Source organism: Choloepus didactylus, chromosome 24, assembly GCF_015220235.1.
Source record: "Choloepus didactylus isolate mChoDid1 chromosome 24, mChoDid1.pri, whole genome shotgun sequence".
Lineage (NCBI taxonomy): Eukaryota > Metazoa > Chordata > Mammalia > Pilosa > Megalonychidae > Choloepus > Choloepus didactylus.
This window is the reverse complement of record NC_051330.1, coordinates 9,252,012-9,279,104: the sequence shown is the minus strand read 5'-3', so window position 1 is coordinate 9,279,104 and position 27,093 is coordinate 9,252,012. Positions and strand designations below refer to the sequence as shown.

At 40.1% G+C, this 27,093-nt stretch overlaps 1 protein-coding gene across 2 annotated transcripts in view; it reads right to left on the bottom strand.

Moving 5' to 3' along the window:
• Positions 1-27,093, bottom strand: part of UNC93A (unc-93 homolog A) — a 66,583-nt gene that overhangs the window by 18,056 nt on the left and 21,434 nt on the right. For both annotated transcript variants that reach the window (XM_037817708.1, XM_037817707.1), the window contains 3 exons: positions 21,830-22,044; positions 19,774-19,909; positions 5,496-5,627 (listed from right to left, as the gene is read on the bottom strand). In XM_037817708.1, coding sequence (XP_037673636.1) covers positions 5,496-5,627; positions 19,774-19,909; positions 21,830-22,044 — 483 coding nt within the window. The remainder of the gene's footprint in view (positions 1-5,495; positions 5,628-19,773; positions 19,910-21,829; positions 22,045-27,093) is intronic.

The window sequence follows — 27,093 nt, the reverse complement described above, 5'->3', positions numbered from 1 at the left end:
TTATTTACACTTTGAGAGCATGCTTTTTAAGAATAAGTAGCTGACTTGACCTACTCTTTAGGGATTAATCCACTGACATTTATTGTCATTGAGAATGTGATTTGTCATACTTCACTCTTTTTGTTTCATGGAGTTTTCTCATTATTTCATTTTCCTGATATATTCATTTTTATATGAGTGATGTGAGAGTTACAATTAGCAAGGGTAACATAATATTTATTTATAAAAAACATAATTGAACTTGTTTTTGTCCATGGATTGTGTTAATAACTAAACCTGTTTCCAGAATATCTGTTGCCATTTATAAAGTTGTTCTCATTAAGAATTAAAAAGTTCCGTATCTCTCTCTCTCAAACAAACAAACAAACAAAAAATCAGTCAACCATTGATCTGGGGGTCTATTTCTGAATTCTCAATTCAATTCCATTGCTCATATGTCTATCTTTGTACCAATACCATGCTGTTTTGACTACTGTGGCTTTATCGTAGGCTTCAAAGTCAGGCAGTGTTAAGTCCTCCCACTTCATTTTTCTCTTTTAGAATATTTTTAGCAATTTGAGGCATCTTTCCCTTCCAAATAAATTTGTTGACTAACTGCAAAGAAGACTGTTGGAATTTTGGTGGGAATTGCATTATATGTGTAGATCAGTTTGGGTAGAGCTGGCATCTTAACTATGTTTAGCCTTCCTATTCATGAACACAGAATATCTCTTCATCTCTTTAGGTTGTCTTCTATTTCCTTTGGTAGAGTTATGTAATTTTCTGTGTAGAGGTCTTTTTCATCCTTGGTTAAGTTTATTCCTAAGTATTTTAGTTTCTATTGAAGATGGAATCTTTCTTGAGTGTCTCTTCAGTTATGTCATTTCTACTGTATAGAAACATTACTGACTTATGTGCATCAATCTTATATCCTGCCACGTTGCTGAATTTATTAGCTCAAGTAGGTGTGTCATTGATTTCTCAAGGTTTTGCAAGTATAAGATCATATCATCTGCAAATAATGAGAGTTTTGCTTCTTCCTTTCCAATTTGGGTGCCATTTATTTCTTTTTCTTGACGAATTGCTCTGGCTAGAACTTCTAGTACAATGTTGATTAACAGTGGTGACAGCGGGCATCCTCGTCTCATTCCTGATCTTAGAGGGAAAGCTTCCAGTCTCTCACCATTGAGTGCTATACTGGCTGTGGGTTTTTCATATATAGAACCCATTTTTTTAATTCTATTACTGGCAGGCCATCATAGAACTGAGGATGTTTTAGAGCCTTGATAGACATTAAGTTACACTTTCATGCCCTGGAGGAAAAGATATCTTCCCTTAGGCAGAGACAAAACAGGCAAAAAAAAAAAAAAAAAAAAAAAAAGTAAAAAGCATTGCTCTGTTATGCCTCATCTCCCAAGTAGGCAGGGAGTTGAAGTAGCCGCGACAACTAAATGTTGTCCCTGGATACGGGGACAGGGGTTTAATAAGCCAGACAGTCTTGTTTGGTTGGAAAAGACAGGTTATGTTTATTGAGCATTTAAGAGAAGTCAAATTTTTGGAGTTTATGAACACTAAATCAGCCCCTTTGGCAGCCAACAGGGCAAAAGAGTATATTCAGACAAGACATTTTGTATCTTAAATGCAGCAAGTTGGCACACAAGGGTTGCTATGGCAACTGCACTCTTCTTTCATTAGCTGTCAGAATGAATAAACACATAAGAGTTATTGGCACTGATCTACCGTTCCAAAGGCTGAAGGGATTCCTAGAGCCCAGTGGGAGAAATCAAGCCATGAATTTCACAATTCTGCCCACATAAATCATTGGGTTTGCTTCTAAGTTGGGGAATGGTAATGATCAGTTTTTAAATTAAATAGTGTTGACTGAAAGAGAAGGTTAAGTTGTACTGAATTTTATTCCATTAATTCTATTAATTATGAAAGTACATACCCCACTTATTTCCTTAAAAGAAAAATACATTCAAGAAGAATAGGATGAGAAATCCAACTTGACATTTGAAATATCTGAGAGAAAACTATTCTCAGGAGGTGGAAAGAACTATATGAAATTAAAAAGAAAGAAAGAAACAAACAAAAACAGACACCTTATGAACATGCAAAGCTAAATGGTGGCAAGATCTAAGAGAGAAGAGTGGAACCAGCCTGTGGGAAATTCACCAGTTAAAATGTCACTCATAGTTAACATGGGTACAAGAACAGACTCTAAAAGAAATTCTCAGATATATGAGAATAAAAAAATTTCCCCAACAACTGTTTCCTCCTTGAAAGAAAAAATTTACCAAAAGAAAAAAATAATTAATTTTCAATTAGCATCCCTTGTTTAAAGGAGTCCTTGTTCAAGTTATAGATTCATTTGACCATCAGTAATTTTGCACAACTTTGACAGAGAGTATCTTAGGCCCATCAAAAAGAAAGAAGGATTTAAGCAATCATTCCAATATCTCAGGGAGAAAGAAAGCAAACTTTCTATTATTGCAGTCATTTGAAGCATCTGGAGAAATATCGTATGGAGTATTACATGGCTGTTTGGATTTACCTCAGTCCTTTCCTTTCCTTTTGAAATCAAATGAATTCAGAGAAGGTGCATTTTAGATAGCAGGATAGCATATACATTTGGAGTGTTCAGTAAAACTCTGGGCATCTTTCATACCTCCATGGAGATGCCAAAAGAAACTCTTACCTGATACTACTGAGAAAGGTAACCAGGGATCCTAACACATGGATGAGGTGTATCACTAGTGTACAACTTATTCTGGACCACCAAGAAAAGCTAAAATACACTTCTGTTTATCTCTCCTCTACTGAATCAATGTTTGATCTGTTAAGGAATATTGCAAGACTAGTAAATGAATAGTCCCAGGTCATTCTTTTGAGGCTGATGCAAACAAATAGATTGTGGCAACAAGAGAAGTAAACATTTTCCATTTTTGATAATCTCACTACAGCCACCTGCATTACTGAAGCCATAGAAGAGACTGTGAAGCCCCAGCCCCTTACGTCCAACAGTATTAGGTTTGTTCAAAGATATTTTTTCAGCTGTCCATAATGATCAGCAGAACATTAAGATTGTAAGAAAGGAACAATTCTGGAGTATTTAGTCAATGATCTAAGAGGTACTATGCACTATTTTTTTATTCCAATGGAGAGGAAGCAACCAGTGATCCCATCCCTGCAAACACTGGCTTACAGCTGGTTTCTGGATTTGCTATATCCAACCAATTTCTAATCTTTAAGGGTTTTCCAGATAAGGGCAGAACAGTGACATCTCTCAGGGAAGAGGGTCTCTTTTGAGCCAAGAACATCCTGTCAAGTCCTCAGTTCCACCTCAGAGGAAACCCTTGATCTCTTCTCACCAAGACCTGCAGGTTACAAGATGCCTCTGACATCACCCTGGAGCCCCAAATGGTTTGTTTGGAAGCTCGACAAAGTTCTAAGCCCTCATCCCTGCCATTTTCAACCATCACCAAAAAGTTACACCCTCCTAGCCACCCTGCTCCACGTATCAACCCCATACTACTGAATGAATGAACACACATGCTCTCCAACCACGGTTGGCTTAAATGGTGCCCATTGATTCCTTTCTTGTCACTACTAAGAACCCCCTCCCACACTCTTCAGCAGTTATGCCAAGGATTCACTTTTCACCCCTTCCTTCTTTGCTCTCAGCAGCAACCTAGCGAGACTGTATAATAAAATGCTAAGGCTGTGGGCTGGGGCTGTACTCTCAGCTTTGTCATTTATGGTTGTGCTGCCGTTGGCAAATTCCTCCACTCCTCTGTGTTCAGTTTCCTCATCTGTATATGGATGTGAATAGATCCTACCTATAAGGGCTGCATAAATCAACACGTTAAAAGGACTTTAATGGCACCTGGTGATAGCAAATGCTCAAGTGTTATTCTCATAACTATTACTATTACTCCATGAGAAAATTAAGTTAATCAGCATGAACTTTCTAAACTCTTCTTTATGCTAACAGAGTTTTCTGTATATCCCTCACTCTCACTTACATCCCCCACATCTCAAAAGGAGAAACTCTCCTCCTGCTCAAGGGGGATCCCTCCTGAGTTCTCTGCCCCCATTCTCTCCCATTTTTATAGTGAAAATTGTGGCAGCACCATTTATTTCTCTCTCTCCCCTATATTTTCAACCTTCCTTTTCTGGCTCCTTCCTCTCCTTCTTCCTCTCTTTTCACTCCAACTTTAACTTCTGAATCTAAAAATAATAATAATAAATAATAGAAATTTTAAAAAGGTCAATCTCTTAGCCAGGTGCCCAGCTCTCCCAACCCCCAACAGTGACCTCTCTCTTCTGTCTGTATTTGCTTATTGGCCATTCACTCTTCAGTGATCTAGTGAATGATCATTGGATCAAGATTCTAAGCTTACCATCTCATGGGACCTCATGGCAAAGATCACCATGCTCCCCAATTGCTGTATCCAGTTGTTCCTCTCTATCCTCTTTTTACTGGACCTTTTTGTGGCATTTTATCCTGAAAGTTCTGCCCCCTTAAGACCTGGGTTATTGCAAATAGCCCCTGGATCAGTATCCCTGCCATACCCTCACATAGCTGACCATCGCATCTCCAGAGTAAACTCTTTCCATTGCTTCTACTGCAAAGTGGTAAAACTCACCTCCTTACCAGGCATGCCAGGCCCAGCCTACCTCTTTGTCTCATGACCCCTGGATCTCCCATCCCATTTTGCACCCCAGTCCCAGGTCCCCCTGGGGGGCTCACAGCACCTCCTCTGGCACCCTCGGCCTTTTCCTACATAGCACCCTTTGCCTGAAGTACAGTGGGCCAAGACCTGACCCAAGCATGGCCTCCATGACAAAGCCTTTCCTGATCTCTCCTCCTCACCCCATTTTCTACATGCCCCTACAACCTAGAACTCCAAGAAAATTGTCAGTTCCACCTCTGAAGTCCCAGTGAACCCTGCATGGACTTTTTACTGGAGTAATCTGTGATGCTCTTTTGGCCCAGAGCTTTATATATCTGCTTTCCCATCTCAACCGTGAGCTCCTCAAGGTTGCTCATCTTTTTATCACTGGGAACACACTGCTTTGTTCAGAAATGAATGATGGAAGGCCATGAAGGAATTGTCATTACAAGGAAAGAAAGCCTTCCACTCAGGGTTGAAGCAGCATCTTTACTTGAGCAGGACAATATGCATACTGAGGAGAACATTGCCCTGAAGAACCCTGGGGTAAGTTTTCTCTTTCACAACACAAATCTGAATATGTGCCCAGAGAGAATATTCCAGATCCAGAATATGAGCCTGAAGCTCTCTCGGCCTGCCTGTTTTGTTCCCCATCTCAACCCTCCTTGCTCGAGAATGTTGCTGGCTTCTACCAGGGCTAGCTCTAAGCTAACCGTGGAACTTTAAAAATGGTACCGTATTATGAATGTTTACTTACCTCATCAGCTCATCCTCCCACACCTGGGTAAGTTATGGAAACCTGTGAAGAAAACGGGCTCTGTGCTAGAGGTTGGAACTCACCATTGTTTTGTGTCTGCCAAACGGCATCAGCCATGCCCCAAAATGCAGGAAATACGAAGAACACAGCCAGCTGACTCGGGTGAGGTTTCCACAGCAAAAGGGCAATTATGCAAGAGAGTTGTATCCCTGCCCCTGTGGGTTTTCAAGGGGAGAAAAATCACAAGGAAAATGAATGGACACTGTCATTGAGGCTGAGAATGTCCTGTAGTCTTAGATATGTTAACACTAAACAAACTATTTTCTCAATCATTTGCTTCCATGATTTAAATAAAATTTCCTTAAAATACTCCAAAAGCTACTTTTCAATTTTTTTTTCACCTTTCAGTTGTAAGCTGATGTGTATGCACTGGGCCAACTCTAAATCTATACTTTCCATACTGACCACCTATTGGGTGTAAAATTGCTCTTCAGCTCTGATCTCCAAGCCTCAGGTGTGATGTGCCTTCAAGTCTTTAAATGAAAGTGTCGTCTTGTCTGGGTTGGATATTTGGGCCCAAGGAGGCCCCTAAATTATGGGATTTCAGACAAAGTAAGAAAGAGAAGGGCTTTTCCATTAGTTGTGAACTGGAGGATTTCAGCCCCCGTGGCACCAGCTCCTCATGTGATTGGCAGTGGAGTTGGAGAAGGCTGTGTCTCCATAGGTGCTAGCTGGACCTTCCAAACCATCATGGAAACAGGAATGCAGAGGGCCATTGGGACCTCCCAGGCAGATGATCATGTGCTCATAACTTTTGAACTTGATCCTAATGGGTCATACTTTTTGGTCTTATGATTTCGATAGACACTATGGTATCTCTAGAATATAATAATAAGGACATTTTACTATACTGCAGAAGCTGTAGAATAGTAGAAAGAACAAGATCTGTGGAGTCAGAAAGAATGGGTTCAGTCTGGATCCCCTAAGGCTATGGCTGCTTCACATCCTCTAATCCTCAGTTTCCTTGTTTGTAAAGTGGGCAGAGTCTACTTCTCAGAATGGTTGTGAAGAAAAAAAAAGGAAAATATAAGAAAGCCCTGGAAGAAAGGACCTGAAATCAATGAAACCCAGAAGAGAAGGAAGAGACCAGCAGATGCCACCATGTGTCTTGCCATGTGACAAAGGAGCCAAGGATGTCTGGCAGCTGGTCTTTGGGAAGAAATCATGGCTTTGATGATGACTTGATTTGGACATTTTCATGGCCTAAAAAACTGTAAGCTTAAATCAGACTCCACAGCAAAGAGAGGCCATATGGTAAGACAGAAGAGCCTTGCTGTGTCAGCTATAAGTAATAACCTACCTTTTTTTTTTTTTTTTTTTTTTTAAATCTTCATTTTATTGAGATATATTCACATACCATGCAGTCATACAAAACAAATCGTACTTTTGATTGTTTACAGTACCATTACATAGTTGTACATTCATCACCTAAATCAATCCCTGACACCTTGATTAGCACACACACAAAAATAACAAGAATAATAATTAGAGTGAAAAAGAGCAATTGAAGTACAAAAGAACACTGGGTACCTTTGTCTGTTTGTTTCCTTCCCCTATTTTTCTACTCCTCCATCCATAAACTAGACAAAGTGGAGTGTGGTCCTTATGGCTTTCCCAATCCCATTGTCACCCCTCACAAGCTACATTTTTATACAACTGTCTTCGAGATTCATGGGTTCTGGGCTGTAGTTTGACAGTTTCAGGTATCCACCACCAGCTACCCCAATTCTTTAGAACCTAAAAAGGGTTGTCTAAAGTGTGCGTAAGAGTGCCCACCAGAGTGACCTCTCGGCTCCTTTTGGAATCTCTCTGCTACTGAAGCTTATTTCATTTCCTTTCACATCCCCCTTTTGGTCAAGAAGATGTTCTCCGTCCCACGATGCCGGGTCTACATTCCTCCCCGGGAGTCATATTCCACGTTGCCAGGGAGATTCACTCCCCTGGGTGTCTGATCCCACGTAGGGGGGAGGGCAGTGATTTCACCTTTCAAGTTGGCTTAGCCAGAGAGAGAGGGCCACATCTGAGCAACAAAGAGGCATTCGGGAGGAGGCTCTTAGGCACAACCATAGGGAGGCCTAGCCTCTCCTTTGCAGCAACCGTCTTCCCAAGGGTAAAACTTATGGTAGAGGGCTCAACCCATCAAACCACCAGTCCCCTATGTCTGTGGTCATGTTAGCAACCATGGAGGTGGGGTGGGCGAATACTCCTGCATTCTCCACAGGCTCCTCAAGGGGGCACTACATCTTTTTTTTTCCTTGTTTTTCTTTTTTTTTTTTTTTAACTTTCCCTTCTTTTTTAAATCAACTGTATGAAAAAAAAGTTAAAAAGAAAACAAACATACAATAAAAGAACATTTCAAAGAGACCATAACAAGGGAGTAAGAAAAAGACAACTAACCTAAGATAACTGCTTAACTTCCAACATGTTCCTACTTTACCCCAAGAAAGTTACATAATATAGCAACATTTCTGTGAACTTGTTCCTACTATATCCATCAGAAATTAACAGACCATAGTCATTCCTGGGCATCCCCAGAACATTAAATAGCTTATCTGTTCTTGGATTATTGTTCCCCCTTCCTTAATTGCTCTCTACTGCTAGTTCCCCTACATTCTACATTATAAACCATTTGTTTTACATTTTTCAAAGTTCACATTAGTGGTAGCATATAATATTTGTCTTTTTGTGCCTGGCTTATTTCGCTCAGCATTATGTCTTCAAGGTTCATCCATGTTGTCATATGTTTCGCGAGAGCGTTCCTTCTTACTGCCGCGTAGTATTCCATCGTGTGTATATACCACATTTTATTTATCCACTCATCTGTTGAAGGACATTTGGGTTGTTTCCATCTCTTGGCAATTGTGGATAATGCTGCTATGAACATTGGTGTGCAGATATCTGTTCGTGTCACTGCTTTCCGATCTTCCGGGTATATACCGAGAAGTGCAATCGCTGGATCGAATGGTAACTCTATGTCTAGTTTTCTAAGGAACTGCCAGACTGACTTCCAGAGTGGCTGAACCATTATACAGTCCCACCAACAATGAATAAGAGTCCCAATTTCTCCACATCCCCTCCAGCATTTGTAGTTTCCTGTTTGTTTAATGGCAGCCATTCTAACCGGTGTTAGATGGTATCTCATTGTGGTCTTAATTTGCATCTCTCTAATAGCTAGTGAAGCTGAACATTTTTTCATGTGTTTCTTGGCCATTTGTATTTCCTCTTCAGAGAACTGTCTTTTCATATCTTTTGCCCATTTTATAATTGGGGTGTTTGTACTATTGTCATTGACTTGTAGGATTTCTTTGTATATGCAAGATATCAGTCTTTTGTCAGATACATGGTTTCCAAAAATTTTTTCCCATTGAGTTGGCTGCCTCTTTACCTTTTTGAGAAATTCCTTTGAGGTGCAGAAACTTCTAAGCTTGAGGAGTTCTCATTTATCTATTTTCTCTTTTGTTGCTTGTGCTTTGGGTGTAAAGTCTAGGAAGTGGCCGCCTAATACAAGGTTTTGAAGATGTTTTCCTACATTATCTTCTAGGAGTTTTATGGTACTTTCTTTTATATTGAGATCTTTGGTCCATTTTGAGTTAATTTTTGTGTAGGGGGTGAGGTAGGGGTCCTCTTTCATTCTTTTGGATATGGATATCCAAGTCTCCCAGCCCCATTTGTTGAAAAGACCATTATGACTCAGTTCAGTGACTTTGGGGGCCTTATCAAAGATCAGTTGGCCATAGATCTGAGGGTCTATCTCTGAATTCTCAGTTCGATTCCATTGATCTATATGTCTATCTTTGTGCCAGTACCATGTTGTTTTGGCAACTGTGGCTTTATAATAAGCTTCAAAGTCAGGGAGTGTAAGTCCTCCCACTTGGTTTTTCTTTTTTAGAGTGTCTTTAGCAATTCGAGGCATCTTCCCTTTCCAAATAAATTTGATAACTAGCTTTTCCAAGTCTGCAAAGTAGGTTGTTGGAATTTTGATTGGGATTGCATTGAATCTGTAGATGAGTTTGGGTAGAATTGACATCTTAATGACATTTAGCCTTCCTATCCATGAACATGGAATATTTTTCCATCTTTTAAGGTCCTCTTCTATTTCTTTTAGTAGAGTTACGTAGTTTTCTTTGTATAGGTCTTTTACATCTTTGGTTAAGTTTATTCCTAGGTACTTGATTTTTTTAGTTGCTATTGAAAATGGTATCTTTTTCTTGAGTGTCTCTTCAGTTTGTTCATTTCTAGCATATAGAAACATTACTGACTTATGTGCATTAATCTTGTATCCCGCTACTTTGCTAAATTTGTTTATTAGCTCTAGTAGCTGTATCGTCGATTTCTCAGGGTTTTCTAGATATAAGATCATATCATCTGCAAACAATGACAGTTTTACTTCTTCTTTTCCAATTTGGATGCCTTTTATTTCTTTGTCTTGCCGGATTGCCCTGGCTAGCACTTCCAGCACAATGTTGAATAACAGTGGTGACAGCGGGCATCCTTGTCTTGTTCCTGATCTTAGAGGGAAGGCTTTCAGTCTCTCACCATTGAGTACTATGCTGGCTGTGGGTTTTTCATATATGCTCTTTATCATGTTGAGGAAGTTTCCTTCAATTCCTACCTTTTGAATTGTTTTTATCAAAAAGGGATGTTGGATTTTGTCAAATGCTTTTTCAGCATCTATTGAGATGATCAATTGATTTTTCCCTTTCGAGTTTTTAATGTGTTGTAATACATTGATTGTTTTTCTTATGTTGAACCATCCTTGCATGCCTGGAATGAACCCCACTTGGTCATGGTGTATGATTTTTTTAATGTGTCTTTGGATTCGATTTGCAAGTATTTTGTTGAGGATTTTTGCATCTATATTCATTAGGGAGATTGGCCGGTAGTTTTCCTTTTTTGTAGCATCTTTGCCTGGTTTTGGTATTAGATTGATGTTAGCTTCATAAAATGAGTTAGGTAGTGTTCCATTTTCTTCAATGTTTTGAAAGAGTTTGAGTAAGATTGGTGTCAGTTCTTTCTGGAAAGTTTGGTAGAATTCCCCTGTGAAGCCATCTGGCCCTGGGCATGTATTTGTGGGAAGATTTTTGATGACTGATTGGATCTCTTTGCTTCTGATGGGTTGGTTGAGGTCTTCTATTTCTTCTCTGTTCAGTCTAGGTTGTTCATATGTTTCCAGGAAATTGTCCATTTCTTCTACATTATCCAGTTTGTTGCCATACAGTTGTTCATAATATCCTCTTATAATTTTTTTAATTTCTTCAGGATCTGCAGTTATGTCACCTTTTTCATTCATTATTTTGTTTATATGGGTCTTCTCTCTTTTTGATTTTGTCAGTCTAGCTAGGGGCTTGTCAATCTTGTTGATCTTCTCAAAGAACCAACTTTTGGTGATATTTATCCTCTCTATTGTTTTTTTGTTCTCTATGTCATTTATTTCTGCTTTAATCCTTGTTATTTCTTTTCTTCTACTTGGTTTAGGATTGGTTTGCTGTTCATTTTCTAGCTTCTTCAGTTGATCCATTAGTTCTTTGATTTTGGCTCTTTCTTCCTTTTTAATATATGCATTTAGTGCTATAAATTTCCCCCTCAGCACTGCTTTTGCTGCATCCCATAGGTTTTGGTATGTTGTGTTCTCATTTTCATTCGTCTCTATATATTTAGCAATTTCTCTTGCTATTTCTTCTTTAACCCACTGATTGTTTAGGAGTGTGTTGTTTAACCTCCAGGTATTTGTGAATTTTCTAAGTCTCTGACGGTTATTGACTTCTAATTGTATTCCATTGTGGTCAGAGAATGTGCTTTGAATAATTTCAATCTTTTTAAATTTATTGAGGCTTGTTTTATGTCCCAGCATATGATCTATTCTGGAGAAAGTTCCGTGAGCACTAGAAAAGTATGTGTATCCTGGTGATTTGGGATGTAATGTCCTGTAGATGTCTGTTAAATCTAATTCATTTATCAGATTGTTTAGGTTTTCAATTTCCTTATTGGTCTTCTGTCTGGTTGATCTATCTATAGGAGAGAGTGATGTGTTGAAGTCTCCCACAATTATTGTGGAAACATCAATTGCTTCCTTTAGTTTTGCCAGTGTTTGTCTCATGTATTTTGTGGCACCTTGATTGGGTGCATAGACATTTACGATTGTTATTTCTTCTTGCTGAATTGCCCCTTTTATTAGTATGTAGTGGCCTTCTTTGTCTCTCAAAACATCCCTGCATTTGAAGTCTATTTTATCTGAGATTAATATTGCTACACCTGCTTTCTTTTGGCTGTAGCTTGCATGAAATATTTTTTTCCATCCTTTCACTTTCAGTTTCTTTGTGTCCCTGTGTCTAAGATGAGTCTCTTGTATGCAACATATTGATGGTTCATTTTTTTTGATCCATTCTGCGAATCTATATCTTTTAATTGGGGAGTTTAATCCATTTACATTCAACGTTATAACCGTGAAGGCATTTCTTGAATCAGCCATCTTATCCTTTGGTTTATGTTTGCCATATTTTTCCCCTCTCTCTATTAATATCCTTTATTGTACCCATACCGAATTTCTTTAGTACTGAACCTTTCTCCAAGTCTCTCTGTCCTGTCTTTGTTTCTCTGTCTGTAGGGCTCCCTTTAGTATCTCCAGTAGGGCAGGTCTCTTGTTAGCAAATTCTCTCAGCATTTGTTTGTCTGTGAAAAATTTAAGCTCTCCCTCAAATTTGAAGGAGAGCTTTGCTGGATAAAGTATTCTTGGCTGGAAATTTTTCTCACTCAGAATTTTAAATATATCGTGCCACTGCCTTCTCGCCTCCATGGTGGCTGCTGAGTAGTCACTACTTAGTCTTATGCTGTTTCCTTTGTATGTGGTGAATTGCTTTTCTCTTGCTGCTTTCAGAACTTGCTCCTTCTCTTCTGTGTTTGACAGTGTGATCAGTATATGTCTCGGAGTGGGTTTATTTGGATTTATTCTATTTGGAGTTCGCTGAGCATTTATGATTTGTGTATTTATGTTGTTTAGAAGATTTGGGAAGTTTTCCCCAAAGATTTCTTTGAATACTCTTCCTAGACCTTTACCCTTTTCTTCCCCTTCTGGGACACCAATGAGTCTTATATTTGGACGTTTCATATTATCTATCATATCCCTGAGGTCCATTTCGATTTTTTCAATTTTTTTCCCCATTCTTTCTTTTATGCTTTCATTTTCCATTCTGTCATCTTCCAGGTCACTGATTCATTGTTCAACTTCCTCTAGTCTTGTACTATGAGTGTCCAGAATCTTTTTAATTTGGTCAACAGTTTCTTTAATTTCCATAAGATCGTCCATTTTTTTATTTAGTCTTGCAATGTCTTCTTTATGCTCTTCTAGAGTCTTCTTGATTTCCTTTATATCCCGTACTATGGTCTCATTGTTCATCTTTAGTTCTTTGAGTAGCTGCTCTAGGTGCTGTGTCTCTTCTGGTCTTTTGATTTGGGTGCTTGGGCTTGGGTTATCCATATTGTCTGGTTTTTTCATATGCTTTATAATTTTCTGTTGTTTTTGGCCTCGTGGAATTTGCTGAACTTGATAGGGTTCTTTTAGGGTTTGTAGACCTATTGAAGTCCTTATCTCTAATTTATCAGATCTACAGCTTCGTGGAGTACACTTTCTCTAACTAACCAGCAGGTGGCGTCCACGAGCCACCTGTTCTCCACAAGCCAGTTCTCCCCTGCTTAGCCTTTTTGGTGAGTGGGGGAGTGAGTCTTGTGGGGCCCAATTGGTGTACCAAGCTTGCGTGTGTAGTTGGTGTTGCCTGCCCTGTATGTGGGGCGTGTTTCTGGGCAGTCGGGGAGGTGGGGTGGCCCTAACAATCAAATCTCCCTGGTGATCCTAGAGTTTTAAAGCTTCTGCAATAGTCTAATCCTTCAGTTCAGTCCTGCCACAGTTTGTCTCTGCCACTGACCCACAAGTCCTTGGTATTGGCGTGTGGCTCCTGAGACTTGCAAGTGGGCCCCTCTTCCAGGCTGTGCACCCCGGGTCCTCTGTTGAGGGATGACTGTGCTATGTCACAGGTGAGTGCCATCCCCCCAGGGCAGTTCTGGGCTGCTGGGCTGTGTAGGGAGGCTCCCAGTCTGCTGAAATGATGGCTGAATGGGGCTTTGTTAATTCACACTGCTCCACCTTCCCAACTCTGGGACAGTCAGCTGAGGTTGCAGGGAAGGCTAATGTCCACGCCCAGTTTTGTGGTGTGTGCCTGTTATTTGAAGCACTTCCGTCACACTGGGTTGTCTGGGGCAGCTCTGGGCTATGGGGCTGGCGATGGGCAAGAGTGTTTCCTGTCCACCAGGATGATGGCTATGAGCGGACACCCCCCCTTTCTTGGGAAGTTGTGGTGTTTAGTGAATTTTCTCAGCCACTGGATTATTGCCTTTTGTCTTAGAGCTCTCTTAGTTCTGCTCTTGACTTGACGTGTCCAAATTGCAAGACTTTGAAGCTTTCTGTATTGGGCTTCTTAGAGTAATTGTTTTAGAAAAAGAAAAAAGGATTAAAAAAAAAAAGAAAAAAAAAAAAAAAAAAAAAGGGCCCTCCTCAGAGATCTAATGGGTTATTGAAATGCTAAGAGACAAAGCAACCAGGGCCATTAAGGTAAGGTCCACAGGGCAGAGAGATCAGCCTTTCTTCGGGATTTGCATATGCGCCTCTGCCCTTCCCCTTTCTATGTTCACCAGAACTCCAAAAATCCTCCGCTTTTATTTTGGAGTTTTTCGTGTTGTTTTTTTTCTATGCCTGTCTCCTCTCTGCTGGGCTGGCTGCTCTCAGATTCTCTGGTGTCTGGTCTCAGTCTATCTATGGTTGGAGCTTGGATCAGTAGAATGAGTTTCTGATAAGGGCTGCAACTGCAGTTCTCCCTTCTCCTTCCCGGAGCTGTCAGCCCCTCCTCCCATGGGACTGAGCCTGGCAGGGAGGGGCGTGGGTCCCCTGGCTGCAAAAACTTACAGATTTCGCTGATCTCAGCAGTTCGACGTTTTCATGAGTGTTGTATGAAGTATGCCCAAAGTCAGATTGCTCTGTGGTGTCCAGTCCATGCAGTTCCTGGCTTTCTACCTACTTTCCTGGAGGAGTAACTAAAATATACAGCTCACCAGTCCTCCATCAATAACCTACCTTTTTAAAAGAAACCCTATCAAGTGACATCACCAACATAGCAACATAAGACTTCCCCTGAAAAAGCCTCCCCAGAGATTTAGCAAATAAGAAGACAGATCCCACTGGCTGAGAATGCTGGAGGATGGTAGAGACTGGAGAAGGACTCCACAAATGGTGAATCAAAGATGCTGGGAGACAAATGCCATAGTCCTCCCTGAAGAAGGTGGCACAGCCAGAAAGCAAGTCAGTGGAGGACAGCAGTGAGGAGGGATGGTGGGTGGGAAAACAAACTCACAGAAGCCAAGAAAGAGGAGAGATTTTTTCCTGAGGATAAAGGAGCAATGGTCCAGAAAGGTCAAGAGAAGTCTAAAGAATGCCACCCTCTCTACCCCTTGGAATATGGAATGAAGAGGTTCAAGCTTCTACTTGAGAGGCCTGATGTGGAAATCAAGCCAGGAGGTAGAAGCAGCTGTTAATGAAGTGATTAAAAATGTGAGGGAGTTTCTTTTAGCATGTGTGGGTGTTCATTTGTTTATGCTTTCTACAGTGAGATGAAATATAACTGAAGAGATTTCCGAGGGACATTAAGCTGCAAAAATTGTTATAAGAGACACAGAAGAACACTTTATATTAATAATAGGGGCAATCCACCAAAAAGAAATAACAATCATAAATATTTCTGCACCTAACAATGGTGCCTCAAAATACATGAGGCAAACACTGGCAAAACTAAAGGGAGAAATAGACACCTGTATAATAATAATTGGAGACTTCAAATACACGACTCTCATCAATAGATAGAACATCTAGACGAACAATCATCAAGAAAGCAGAGAAATTACATAATATGATAAAGGGACTAGACCTAACAGACAGATACAGAACATTGTACCCTAAATCAGCATGATCTGTGTTCTTCTAAAGATCATTCTCCAGGATAGACCACATGTTCAGTCACAAAAGTCCCAATAAATTTAGAAAGATTGAAATTAAAAAAGCATCATCTGACTATAAATGAATGAAGCTGGAAATCAATAACAGGCAAATTCTTTCAAAAGAATTATACACCATGACCAAGTGGGTTTTATTCCAGGTATGCAAGGGGGTTCAACATAAGAAAATCAATTAATGTAATACCCAATGCCAACAAAATGAAGGGAGAAAAAACACATGATCATCTTAATCGGCACAGAAAAGGCTTGCAACAAAATCTAGCATCCTTTCTTGGTAAAAACACTTAAGAAAAATTGGAATAGAAGGAAACTTCCTCAAAATGATAAAGGTTCATATATGAAAGACCCACAGCTAGCATCCTACTCAGTGGTGAAAGGTTGAAAGCTTTCCCTCTAAGATCTGGAACAAAACAAGTATGCTTTCTGTCACCACTATCATTCAGCATTGTACTGGAAGTTCTAGCCAGAGAAATTAGGCTAGAAAAAGAAATAAAAGGCATCCAAATTCAAAAGGAAGAATTAAATTATTTGCGGATGACATGATCCTACATATAGAAAGCCCTGAAAAATTGACAACAAAGCTACTAGAGCTAATCAACGAATTCACCTAAGTGGCAGGGTACAAGATCAACACACAAAAATCAGTAGTGTTTCTATACACTAGTAATGAGCAATCTGAGGTGGAAATCTACAAAAAAAAAAAACAAAAAAAAAAACGCATTTACAATAGCAACTAAAAGATTCAAATATCCGGGAATAAATTTAACCATGGATGTAAAGGACTCATACACAGAAAACTACAAAACCTTTCTAAAAGAAATCAAAGAAGATCTAAATAAATGGAAAGCCTTTCTGTGTTCATAGACTAGAAGACTAAATATCATTAGGATGTCAGTTCTACCCAAAGTGATTTACAGATTCAGTGCAATCTCAATCAAAATTCTAGCAGCCTACTTTGCAGAAATGGAAAAAACCCATTGTCAAATTTATTTGGAAAAATAAAGGGCCTAAACGCCAAAAGCATCTTGACAAAGAACAAAGATGGAGGGCTCACAATTCCTGACTTTAAAGCATAATACAAAGCTATAGTGGTCAAAACTGCATGGTACTTGCACAAGGATAGATATGTAGACCAATGGAGTTGAATTGAAAGTTCAGAAATAGACCCTCATATCTACATCCAATTGATTTTTGACAAGGCTACCAAGTCGACTCATTTGGAAAAGAATACTTTCTTCAACAAATGCTGCTGGTGAACTGGATATCCATATGCAAAGAATGAAAGTGGAGCCCCATCTTACACCATATACAAAAACTAACGCCAAATGGATCAAAGATCAATATATAAAAGTCAGGACTATAAAACTCCTAAAAGAATATGGAGGGAAGCATATTCAGGGTCTTGTGTTAGGCAATCGTTTTGTAGACTTTGCAGCCAAAGAAAAAGCAATAAAAGGAAAAATAGGTAAATGGGACCTCCTCAAAACGACAATTTGTGCAAAAAAGGACTTTGTCACAGAAGAGAAAAGCAACTTACTCAATGCGAGAAAATATTTGGAAACCATGTATCTGATAAGTGTTTAATATCCAAAATATAAAAAGAAATCCTACAACTCAAAAAAAAAAAAAAAAAAAAGACAAAAAAGCACAATTTAAAAATGGGCAAAAGACTTGAATAGGCATTTTTCCAAAGACGATATACAAACGGCTAAAAATCATCACCTAGCTATTAGGGAAATGCAAATCAAAACCACAATGAGATAACCATTTCACACCCACTAAAATGGCTACTATTTAAATAAAGAAACAGAAAATTGCAAGTGTTAGGATGTGGAGAAATAGGAACACGCATTCATAGCAGGTGGGAATGTAAACCGGTACAGCGCTGTGGAAGAGTCTGGCAGTTACTCAGGAAGCTAAATACAGAATTACAGTATGACCCAACAACCTGCTACTTGGTATATAACCAGAAGAACTGAAAGCAGGGACTTGAACAGATATTTAAACTCCAATGTTCCTAGTGCCATTATTCACAATTGCCAAAAGATGGAAGCAAACCAAGTGTCCATTAACCAATGAATGGATAAACAAAATGTGGTGTGTGTGTGTGTGTGTGTGTATATACGTGTGTGTGTGTGTAATATATATATATATATGATGGAATGATGGAATATTATTCAGCTTTATGAAGTCCTAGTGCATGCAACAACATGGATGAACCTTGAGGACATTATGCTGACATTATAAGCCAGACACAAAAGGACAAATACTGTATGATCTCACGGATATGCACTAATTATAACAAGCAAACTCATAGAGTCAGAATCTAGAATAAAGGTTCCCAGGAGATAGAATGGTGGTGGTAGAGAATAGAGAGCTGATGCTTAATTTACACAGAAGTTTTATTTAGGTTGATTGTAAAGGTTTGGAAATGGATGGTGGTGATGGAAACACATTATTTTGAGTGTCAATAGCAGTGCTGAATTACATATTTGAGTGTGGCTGAAGGGGAAGTTTTGGGTTATAATTGTTAACTGGAATGAAAGAAGATAAACCCTAAGACTGAATAACACAGTGAACTCTGTTGCGTACGATGGACTGGGGTTAATAGTAGAAGTATAAGAACGCTCTTTCACGAATTATAACAAATGTATGACACTAAAACAAGGTGTTCAAATTGGGTGGTATATGGGGAAAATACATCTAACGTAAACTATGGACTAGCGTTAATAGTACTCTTTTAACATTCTTTCATTAATTGTAACAAAGATACCACATCAATGCAAAGTGTCAACAATAGTGGGGTATATGGGAACATTGTATTTTTTACATTACTTTCCTATAAACCTATAACTTTTCTAATTAAAAATAATAATAAAAAATATTATGCTAAGTAGAAGAAACCGGACTCAAATAACTTCATACTGTATGATTCTATTGACATAAAATGTAAATATACATAAATATATAGACACAAATAGATTAGTGGTCATGTAGGGCTGGGGAAGGATAGAGGGATTGAGAGGGGACTGCTAAGGGGTCTGGGGCCTTTCTTTCTGGGGTAATTAAAATGTTCTAAAATCGATTATAGTGATGAACACACAATTCTGAATTACTAAAAGCCATTGATTTACACTTTGGATGGATTGTATGGTACATGAATCTATCTCAATTAAATTGCTTTTTGAAAAAAAAAACAAAACAAGGTAAAACATATGCAAATCACTTGGGCCTTGGTAGGGCTGATTAAACGTTTGTCCTTTTCCCATTTTTTTTTTGCTGCATCTCTACATACTCTCTAAACCTGGACTGGGGAACGAAGTAACTGTTCTTGTTACCACCCTTATTTCTTATTATTAACATTATTTATGATTCCTGTCTCTCCCCCCATCCCACTGCCCAAGAAAAGTGGAAGGGGAGATGTGTTTAGAATGGATCCCATCAGCTTCAGACGTTTAGTCTTTATGCACTACGTAAGTAGAGAATTGTGAATACAGCCCACCGTGAACTCAAGCAGAGACAATGTCTATTGGGCTTTGAGGATACCTCCTTCAGGAACCTTCTGGATGCCCTGCCTCACCCCCGAACCCTATGGCTGGTTTAACTGTCACCATTCTATCTCCTGGTAACCTTTATTCCAGATTCTAACTCTATGAGTTTGCTTATTATTAGTGCATATCCATGAGATCATACAATATTTGTCCTTTTGTGTCTAGCTTATTTAACTCAGTATAATGTCCTCAAGGTTCATCCATGTTGTTGCGTGTATCAGGACTTCATACAGCTGAATAATATTCCATCATATATATATATATATACCACATTTTGTTTATCCATTCATTGGTTGATGGACATGGGCTCCTTCCATCTTTTGGCAATTGTGAATAATGCCACTATGGACCTGCCTCCAGAAAACCCTGTGCTTTCCCCAGTCACAGTGGGAATCACACTGCATTTACACGCCCACTGGAAAGTAAGGTCCTTGTCAGCACGTGTCATGCCTTGTTCACTCCATCCACAGTGCCTGCCCAGAACGTGGCACAGAGATGGCAGCCAACCCACCCCAGCTTGTTGATCCAATGAAGGAAGGAAGGAAAGAATGGGTTTGTATTGGGCTTTAGTGATTTCAAAGCATTTTCACAGACACTTGTGCAGCCCTCCCATCAATTCTATGAGCTCGCACATACTGTCTTTATTGCAAATGACCATGATTTTGGCTGAAATCTGTCAGACATCACTACCTACCCAGAATATAGAGAGCCAGCCTGCCAGTGTACTGGGAGAGCTTTCCATACAGCACGGAGCACAGAGAGTTGGTGGCTGAGAAACAGATCATCACGTAACCGATGAACTGGATGCCCAGGGTGCAGGTGGTGTACGACTGGCAGGAAAAGAAGCACAGGGCAGGGTTACACGATGCCCACCTCCATCCTCCTTAAGGGCTCAAGTCTGAAACTGCAGTTTTGTGGTTAGAAATTTTGACATGAGAATTTAATTTACGCTAAAATGCTTTCTGCTGTGTGACAGCACACTTGCTAATTGGTCCCGAAACCCTTGTCTAGACTTTCTTGCTCCCAGTGTATGAGAACATGCTTGACCTTTGTAAGAAAAATCATCTCTTGGGTAGGAACAAAAAAGAATGGTTTGGACATACGTTTGGACACAATTCTTCTCCATACATTTTTTGCTATATATTGTGGTATACACTTCAGGGACTAATACAAGCTATTCTTGATTGGATTGATCATTTCCTATTAGACATATGGCAATTAAAAGAAGATAGAAAGAAAATGAAGGGACTCTCAGAAGGGATGAGAAAAGGGAAAAGTGGTCCTGAATCACACTAAAATACTGAGCAGAACTCAATCAGGGATATAGGGCAGACTTGTGCTACTGGCTCCAGCTCTCGTTTTCTCATCCTCATCTCCACCACATTCCTATCACTAGAGAAAATTCAAGAACAGAAGCACAGGGGAAGGGTGCTGGGCACCATCAGGCACCTGCAAAATCCTGATGGCAGAGACTGTGGCTGAAGCCAGGTCAGGGGTTGCCAATGACAAGCCTGACAGGGGCCTCATGCAAAAACACCAGTGGACTATTTTGTCCTTTTGCTTTTACTCTTCTGAACCTCTAAGACTCTCCATCAAGACTGTCCTAGGAGTAGGGTTGCCAGATGAAATACAGGACGCACAAACATTGCATGGACATACCTATACTTAAATGCATTTTTTGTTTACCTGGAATTTAAATTTCAATGGGATCCGTTCTTTTTTATCTTGCTACTTTGGCAACCCTACCTGCAAGAGAATTGAAAAGCCCTGAAAGATAAGACCTATGTGGGGTTACAGGGTTCCGTGATTAGGGAGGGGGCAAGGCTTGTTAAGAGTGACAGGAGTGAGGGCCAATGGGGCAGGCTTTGACTGCTCCAACCTTTGCTCTGTGTCTCCATGACCTCCAGGCTCAGCTCTCCACAATGCACCCCTTTGTATCCAATGCTTTCTGCAAAGAGTCTCAGCTCTCACCAAGTGAGGAAATAGGCTTTGAGGACTAACGCCACACTATGTGGGACTCTTCCACACCATCTAGGATAGGATAGTTCTCCACAGGTGAATGAGAGAGAGACTTATTGAGAATCTCCCTGTTGGAAGGTGGGAAGAGCCCCATGCAGTTCTGTGGGTGTGGACTTCCGGAGGATACAGGGGACTCTGCTTGTCCAGCATTTCTGGGCTGTGCTAGTAGTCCCCAAAGAGGGGCTTCTCGGTTATGCAGAAAGCAAGCAGGCAGATCCTGGACAGAGGATCATCTAAAGAAAGAAGGGGATCATGAGTAGGGAGGCAAAACAATGCCTGAGGGCCACCTTAGTTTCTAAATTGTAATGCATTACTTGAACATTCTAGTGAAAAGGAATTTCAGTGCTATTTATGTATTTAAATGTTTTTCCCCTATTTTTCACTCTAAAAGGAGAACATGGTAAGAGTTAGAGGCAAGCAAAGCACAAATAAATATTATATGTGGTGATTCAAGAATAGTTTGTCCCATGAAGACACACATCCAGTGGGTTATCTTTTGAGATAAGAACTCAGAGCTCACTGGATTGGAAATCATTTGGAAGGTATCTTGAATCATATACTCAGCTATCCTAAGGTTGAGAAAGACCTTGGAAAGCCAAGGAGTCACAATTCCCACCACTTGGGACTCTGGATAGATGGCCCCGAAGACATTGTTGTTGTCTTCAATAGGCAGATAGAGAAAATAGCACTGCGTGTTAAATGCACTATTCACTTTTTACTTTCCCTCATACCCTTGTATATTCGCCAGCAAGGAATCCTTGTTCTAATCCGCTGTACATCGGCAGCAGAATCAGGAGACGCAAGCGTTTATCTTTGAGCAGCTTGAAAGTTGCCAACAAAGTGGACCACATATGTTGTGGTTTCTTCTCCTCTTTGCCTTCCTGTTGAACATCTTTAATTGGTTCAAGAAAGACAGCTATCAGCAAGACGGCCAGTATGCCACTTCCTATGAGGAAAATAAAGGACAAGAGGCTTTCATGTTAACAGAATCCAGGAGGGACTGCATACTCTGTATCTATTTATTTCAGTTACCACTTCCCTCTCTCAAGATTGAGGATTAATTTCTGATCCAGATTTCAGATGCTGTGCTGGTTTGAAACTATATGTAGCCCCAGGAAGATGGTTTTGCAGACTATTGTGGGTGGGATCTTTTGATTAGATTATTTCCATGGAGACGTGACCCCACCCATTCCAGGTGTGTCTTAATTAGTTCACTGGAGTCCTTAAGAGAGCTGAGAGTCAACCCAGACCCAGACACTTGGAGATGCAGACAGAAAGACTTTTGGAGATGCGAAGCTAAGAGATGAATTCCAGAGTTTGCCCCAGAGAAGCTAAGTGAGAACCCACAGATGCTCAAGGAGAAAGCCACTGGCATCAGAAGCTGAAAGCAATGCAATCGGGTACAAAGGAACAGCAGACACCAGCCATGCACCTTCCCAGCTGACAGAGGTGTTCCAGATGCCATCAGCCTTTTCCTCCGAGGAGGTATCATCCTGTTGATGCCTTAATTGGACATTTTCATGGCCTTAGAACTGAAAATTTGTGAACCAATAACCCCCGCCCCCACACACCCATTGTAAAAGCCAATCCATTTCTGATATATTGCATTTCTGGCAGCTTTAGCAAACTGGAACAGTTTTGCTAAAACTGTTCATGATCTCAAATGTCAAACTGGATTCTCTCAAACATTGTTGGTTCTTGTGATTTCCAGGCTTTAACTTAAAACCTACTATAACAGGACAGCATGGTTTGTAGTGACAGAAAGGACAATTAGAGAGAGACCTCAGATGTCCTTTAGATCCTTGGCGATGGGCTGTTTCTCTCATTCCAACCCCTTGAAGCAATTTCTACACACAGCCAGTTTCACTTCTCAGGGTAATGAGTCTCATAAGGTTACCATGTGCTATGCTCTTTGTTTATTCCAAACCTATTTATCTAAAAGTTCTTCGTAGAAACCGGTACATATCTTAGAGTATATCCTAACTGCAATGGAATATTGTGCATTTGAAAAAAGTAGAAAAGGAAGCTCGTTTATATACTAAGATGGAAATATCCTCCAAGATAAACGGTTAAGTGAAAAAAATCAAGGTGCAGATCAGTGTGTCTTTGTGTGCTACCATTTGTTTTTAATATAATGCAAATTTATTGAGATATATTCACACACCAGACAATCCATCCAAAGTATACAGTCACTGGCTCCCAGTATCATCATATAGTTGTGCATTCACCTACCTTATGTTTTTTATAAGGAGGACTATAAAGATATGTTTGTTTATATGTGCATTAAATATTTCAGAATATATGTGCAAGGAATAAAGACATGAGTTGTCTATACAGGGAGGAGAATTGGGTGCCCGATGGACAGAGGTGAGAGGAAGATTTTTCATTCCTTACCCTTTTACAATATTTGCATTCTGACTCACGTGTGTTGGTTCTCTGTGTGAACACATTTGAAAGAAAACTATTCATTTCACCCTTGAAAGGACATCACTTACTCTCTTTATTTCAAAATTTAATGACCATGTCTCTCTCTCTACAATCCACACATTATATTAGTTGATAAACCTCCTTTGCTCTAGACTGAGTACTAATGTCTATTTATCTTTACTTTTTCTTTGCATAGAAACCCTTCCATTCCCTTAATGACTAAGTGCCCTTTGTAACATCTTTATTTCTCCACTATTTTTCTTCTAGCGGTAATGAAGATGATTTCACCAAGTGTTTTGGGTATCAACATTTTTTATTTCTAGAATAGCAACAAACTTTGCCTTTTTTCCTGGTGATAATCAGAATCTTTCAGAGTAGATTTTAATTTTAATAGCTTAGACCTGTCATCGTCAAAGATGATTTGAACTATTTCATCTCTTTTCTTAGTTACACTAACCTTGTCTAATATTATTTCATTCTCTTATAGTCAATGGGAACCTTTGTGTAAACAACGGCAGTGAGCAAGCCGTGTCACTGCATGGTACAACTACCCGTTACTGAAACCGTGAGGTTTTCCAAAGTCAGCCCTCTTCCAAATTGTTTGCAAAAATGGTGTGGTGGTTTGGAGCCATGTATACCAGAAAAACGTGTTCTTAAACTTAATACATTTCTGGTGGGGGGACCCACTGTGAGTAGGATCTTTCGATGAGGCTACTTCAGTTAATGTGTGACCCACCTCACTCAGGATGGGTCTTAATCCTATTACTAGAGTCCTTTATAAGCAGAATGAAATTCAGACACCAAGAGAGAGCCATAGAGGGAACAACTAGGAGTTGGAAGTCAACAGAACCTAGAAGAGAAGGGAGAGGCCAGGAGAGGCCGCCATATGCATTGCCATGTGACAGGGGAGCCCAGGGCCAAGATCACCAGCAGCCAGTCCCAGAACTCCAGTCTTAGGGAGAAAAGCATCACCTCAATAACACCTTTAAATGGACTTTTCTAGCCTCAAAACCATGAGCCAATAAATCCCGTGTTTAAACCCAACCCATTGCATGGTTTTTGCTTGAGCAGTTTAGGAAACTAAAACAAATGGTGAAACCAGTTCTAGCACACATCTCAGAAGGTCCTCATTGTGAATATATGTCCGTCCAGATGAGTATTAATTTACATCTAAGCTTTATTTCTTATAATCAAGCTACTTGCCCTATTGGCTAAACTAACACCTTCTCCCAACCTCATGATATTTCAACATTTTAATAAAGCTTATTAAGTACCATGTGAAAGCCTCAATCACTGTTGCCTGCTCTCATTTCATGGTGACTATTCATTCCCTCTAGTATTGTAATTACCACCCGAACTCTCAGACTAGGTTACTGCATGAGGAACACTCTCTGGGGCACTTTGAATTATTAAAGTACTTGTCCAAGCCAGTCTCATTAGCTGATTGTGTGCTAAATAATGTGGGAAAGACTCACCTTTTCTCCACTAACTATCCAGTTCTCTTCCCACCATCTGCCCTTGGGGACAGGGACAATATGGAGAAGTCCAATAGAACAGTGACATGGCCCTTGAGCAAGAAGAGAAGGGCACTGTGTGGAAAAGGTCATATGCCTTTATACTGAAATCTGTGTGTGTCCAGAGCTGGCACGTTGCCCAGAACCTTCTGGGAGAGCATGAACTGGGGAACTGCTGACATTATGCAATGAACATATTGTACTCTATGGAGAATGGACCTTTGCAAGGGGCTTTACTGTGAGGACAAAGCTCAGAAATTCCAGATAATTATTTGAGGGTGACATGTTCTTTTTCCTTTAGTCCATTGTTCTCCTTTCCTATTTTTTTTTTTTTTTGTTGTTGTTTTTTGTTTACGGTAACATGGCCTTTCTTAAAGAAAGGAGACATGAAAAACACTGCAAGAAAGCTGTGATCAGAATAATGAGACCTTTTCTCCATATTACAAATGCATGATTTGTGCTTTACATAAACTTCTGGGCTTTAATTCCTGAAGGCTACTGGATTCTCTGAGAACCAAGAACTTTAGGGAATGTCTACATAGGGATACCAGAGGGAGGTATCAAAGGACAAACTTGAGGGCTTGCTCTTGCTGGAGAAGGCACAGTAATTCAGCCCCATGTGAGGAGAAAAAGATAATAAAGGGCCTAGAAATCATTAAGAGGCAGAAAATGCCCTTTTCTATGTTTTTTTTCCAGGACAGCATAGGCTATAGTTTACAGGAAGCAAAGCACAGACCACAGGCCAAATCAGGCTCATGGCCCATGTTTGTAAATAAAGTTTTATTAACACACGGCCAAGTTCATTCATCCATGTGTTTTCTATGGCTGCCTCCCTGCTACAGCAGTAAATGTGAATAGCAACAGGGACTACATAGCCCACAGAGAACAACATATTTGCTGTCTGGCCCTTTACAGAAAAAAATTGCTGAGCCCTGCTCTAGAACACTGTCATTATATAGATGAGAAAGCCAAGGCCTCTGCATACATCCAAACAAGAACCCAAGGGTTCTTGGCCAGTAGCTTCTTAGGCCAGTAGCTTCCAGCATGCCACATGGCCTCACAGTGGTGGGAAGGAAACTGTGAGGGCAAGTGTTTAGAAAACAAATGCCTGTGCTGATCACCAGTCTCGACATCTTGACAGAAACCCGGGAACTTGGCTGGGAATCACACAAATGGTGCCAAGTTAACAGAAACTTTAGAGACAGCAGCAAGCCAGCCATGGCCTCGATTAAACCATTTCTCTTTCCACACCTCCTGCTCAATTCTCAATCCACTGCAAGTTGGCTTTCCAGCTTGCACTACCGCTCCACCAAAATTGGTCTCTCAAGTGGTCAACAGTCTCTGGGTCACCTTGTTTTCCAGTCTTGTAATGGAGAAATTAAGAATTAACAAATGATTATGATTATGGAATCATTATATTAATATTTTTCTTTCAATATTGTAGAATAGGCAAAAGTTAATATCTGAAATTACTGAAACTCAACTGGTCTCACCCTCGTGTATATTTAGGATTGCAATGGTAACAGCTCCAGCTACCTCCCTCCCTTGTTTGAATCCATAAAAACCCTGAACTCCTTAGACTCGGGGAGACAGATTTAGGGGCCAAAAGGCCATCTGCTCTCCTGTGTCACATGTAGCATTAAACTCTTTCTATCTTTGAAACCCTGGTGTCATGGACTGACTGTTCATATGAGCATTGGGCTGAGAACCCACTGCTTTTGTTTGATACCAGTCTCATCACACTGAGACTTTTAAGGGCATTTGTCACTCTAGACCACCTCAAACATCCCTCCTCCCCGACCACCACCACCACTCTCAGTTGTTTCTACAACCTTGGAATCTCCCAATATCCCTACATATTGTTTTCTGTCTCCTTCAAAGTTATCCCGTCTTCTTCCCAGCCCTTCAGTGTTGGTGCTTCCCAGGGTTCCTTGCTGTATTCACAATCTTTTCTGCTTTTTCTCCCAAAGAACTTCATCCACTTCTGTGGTTTCAACATCAACTAAAAAGATGCCTCTCACATTTCTATTTGCACACCAGCCTCTGTCTTGGGC